This window comes from Capsicum annuum, unplaced genomic scaffold, assembly GCF_002878395.1.
Source record: "Capsicum annuum cultivar UCD-10X-F1 unplaced genomic scaffold, UCD10Xv1.1 ctg72250, whole genome shotgun sequence".
In the NCBI taxonomy this organism is placed as follows: domain Eukaryota; kingdom Viridiplantae; phylum Streptophyta; class Magnoliopsida; order Solanales; family Solanaceae; genus Capsicum; species Capsicum annuum.
The window spans coordinates 1-3,272 of NW_025882148.1; the positions used below are offsets into that span (position 1 = coordinate 1).

The 3,272-nt window shown below is 30.5% G+C and overlaps 1 protein-coding gene across 1 annotated transcript; it reads left to right on the forward strand.

Moving 5' to 3' along the window:
* Positions 1-146: 146 nt before the first annotated feature.
* On the forward strand, positions 147-2,723 carry LOC107856726 (auxin-responsive protein IAA32-like; the record flags this gene model as incomplete). The annotated part of the gene is made up of 3 exons (XM_047404983.1): positions 147-407; positions 1,617-1,725; positions 2,441-2,723. Coding segments are annotated over 3 exons (437 nt in total), but the record flags the coding sequence as incomplete, so codon positions are not given.
* Positions 2,724-3,272: the final 549 nt, after the last annotated feature.

Sequence of the window (3,272 nt, forward strand, 5' to 3'; positions counted from 1 at the left end):
GGTAGAGTCGTGAAAATGCTTGTATCCCTAAAATTAATACTGGATGGTAGAGTCGTGAAAACGCTTGTATCCTTGAAATTAATACTGAATGGTAGAGTCATGAAAACGCTTGTATCCTTGAAATTAATGAGGGAGTTATTGTTAAGTGCTATTTCATGCAGGTGGCTATGATGAGCTTATAGATTGGCAACAATTGCATCCACAACTAAGGAATAATTCAAGAAGTGAATATCCTTCAAATTTTGTTGAAAATTATGATCATATTGATGAAGGTGAAGGGGCTCAAAGCAAAAATAGTTGGGGATATGTGAAAGTTAACATGGATGGTGTTATTGTTGGAAGGAAAATTTGCATTCTTCAACATTCAAACTATCCTAGCCTTGCAATACAACTTGAAGACATGTTTGGTATGTTCCAATATACATATATTATACACTACTTTTATATATGTATAAATTATACACCTGTCGGTTATAAGTCGAGACTAGTTTTATATATGTATATATTATACACCTGTCGGTTATAAGTCGAGACTAGTTTTAGATATGTACCTGTCGGCTATAAGTCGAGACTAGTTTTAGATATGTATATATTATACGCCTGCCAGTTATAAGTCGAGACTATCTATCTCTCTCTCTCTCTCTCTCTCTCTCTCTATATATATATATATATATATACACACCTGCCAGTTATAAGTCGAGGCTAGTTTTATATATGTATATATTACACGTCTGCCAGTTATAAGGTGAGACTAGTTTTATATATCTATATATTACACGTCTGCCAGTTATAAGTCGAGACTAGTTTTATATATGTATATATTACATGCTAGTTATAAGTTGAGACATGTTTTATATATGTATATATTGTACACCTGTCAGTTATAAGTCTAGGGTCTAATGGAAACAGTCTCTTTGCCTACACAATATAGGGGTAAGGTTTATACAACACCCTCCTCAAAACTCACTTCTGAGATTACATCTGTCGACTATTTAAGTTAGTTTCCTACTTATTGTTACTCTATTATGTCATTTAAAATGTAATTGTAGGGAAGTGTATCAAATAAGTCGGTTGGACTGAATTTGAGCGTGTCAAAATGGATTAAGTTAATGAAAAAGTCGATTAACGACCCGGCCAAATGAAACGTGGGCTGAGATAGATTGGTATGAGATGGGCTATATAATGATAGCTCAACCCATCCAACTTTTAAGTTTGGAATTTAATTACAGAAAATTTCAACATTTTACATAATTACTGAAATTTCAATTTTAGATCTGTCGAGATACATAATTAGCTTCCGATATATTTTTTTTCGATTTTGAGTCTATCGAGATACATAATATACAACCAACGAAGATACATTTTTTCCTTTGTAAAGATACATGATTAGTTCTCGATACATTTTTTTCGATTTTGGGTCTGTCGACATACATAATTAGCTCCCGATACATCCAGCAAAGATACATAATTAACTGAGATTCTTGTAGTTACTTTGTAAAGATGGAGATTTGTGTAAATATGATAAGTTAACGTGTATGTTTATGTTGTTTTTCTTTTCTTTTCTTTTTTTAAAATAATTTATTTAATTTATTATATTAAATTTGGTTTTGGTGTAGGAAAACAAAGTATGGATAGGCTAAGGTTATTCCAAGATGGTTCAGAGTTTTCCCTATTTTACAAAGACATGAATGAACAATGGAGGACTGTTGGTGATGTTCCATGGAAGTGAGTTTTTATTTTCCATATATTATTAATTTATGCAACTCGAAACGATAAAATTAGCCTATGAAAATATGATTTGTTCGACCTGTTTAAATTTGAGCGAGTTAACAACTCATTCATTTATCCATTCGATCTATTTTGGCTTGCTCAATTCGACCCATTTAAAGGTTAGACTATTTGGATAAATAAAGTGCAAACAACATAAATCCCGATAGTTTGGAGTTTAATTACAGAAAATCTAGCTCGATGTTTTCCATAATTATTGAAAATTTCAATTTTGAATCTGTCGAGATACATAATTAGCTCCCGATATATCTAATGAAGATACATTTTTTCCTTTGTAAAGATACATAATTAGCGCCCGATACATCCAATAAAGATACATAATTAGTTGAGATCTTTGTAATTACTTTTTAAGGGTGGTGATTTATGTAAATATGATAATTTAAAATGTATGTTTATGTTCAAACAACACAAATCCCGATAGTTTGGAGCTTAATTACATAAAATTCCGATGTTTTGCATAATTACTGAAAATCCCAATTTTAAATCTATCAAAATACATAATTTAACATGTGATAGCAGATTTGTTATCAAGTAATTCCGATTTATTATTATCACAAAATTTGAACTGTATTTATTTTATAAATGACTTGATTGTTTACAATTTTTATATATCTTTAATGCATAAAACTTTTTTTTTTTTTTTTTAATATAGTGAATTTGCAGATCAAGTGAAGAGGCTAAGAATTGTGAGGAAAGATGAAGCATTTTTCCCCAATTGAAATTAATCAATTTATGTAACATTTATAATTTCTAGACTTATTTAAGTTGTATTAATATTTCTGTTAATTGAGTGATCATATATTAAGTAGGTAATTAATAGTTTGTGTGGTGTTGTATTTAGAGTAAATTTTATTTAGAGGCATCGAATAGAGTTACTTGATATCTCTTTCGATAATAAATTACAGATAAATGATGAAAATGTGTGTTATATGCAAGGACAAAGCTAGAATTTTCCTTACGAATTCGATAGAAGAATTCAAATTTATGTTTAAAAATTTACTTAACATGTATAAATAAATTATCAAAAATCCAATATATTGCGTTCTTTAAAATTCAAAATTCATAAACCCAATCGTATTTGTGTTGGTATTTTTGCGGCGCTCTTCGTTGAATTTTTTTCATTTTCTCGATTCGAACCTCAGATCTCTAGTTAAAGGTAGAGGGATCTCAACCAGTGACGGAGTCACCTTATGCTAAGAGGGGTCGTGTTAATTAGCTAGGTCAGAATTTTAGTTTTATGTATATATATACTATATGTTGACTCTCCTTATTTTCTTCGTACATCCAGGGGCAGAGTCAGCCTTTGGCGAGGGGTTCGAACCCCGTTCGACGAAAAAATATACCATTTATACACGATTAAAATTATTTTTCTGTATTTATAGTAGGTGTTGAACCTCCTTTGATTAGGTTTTCTTTTTATGTATCTATAGTAGGCATTGAACCCCCTTCGACTAGGTTTTCTTTTTATGTATCTACAGTAGGAG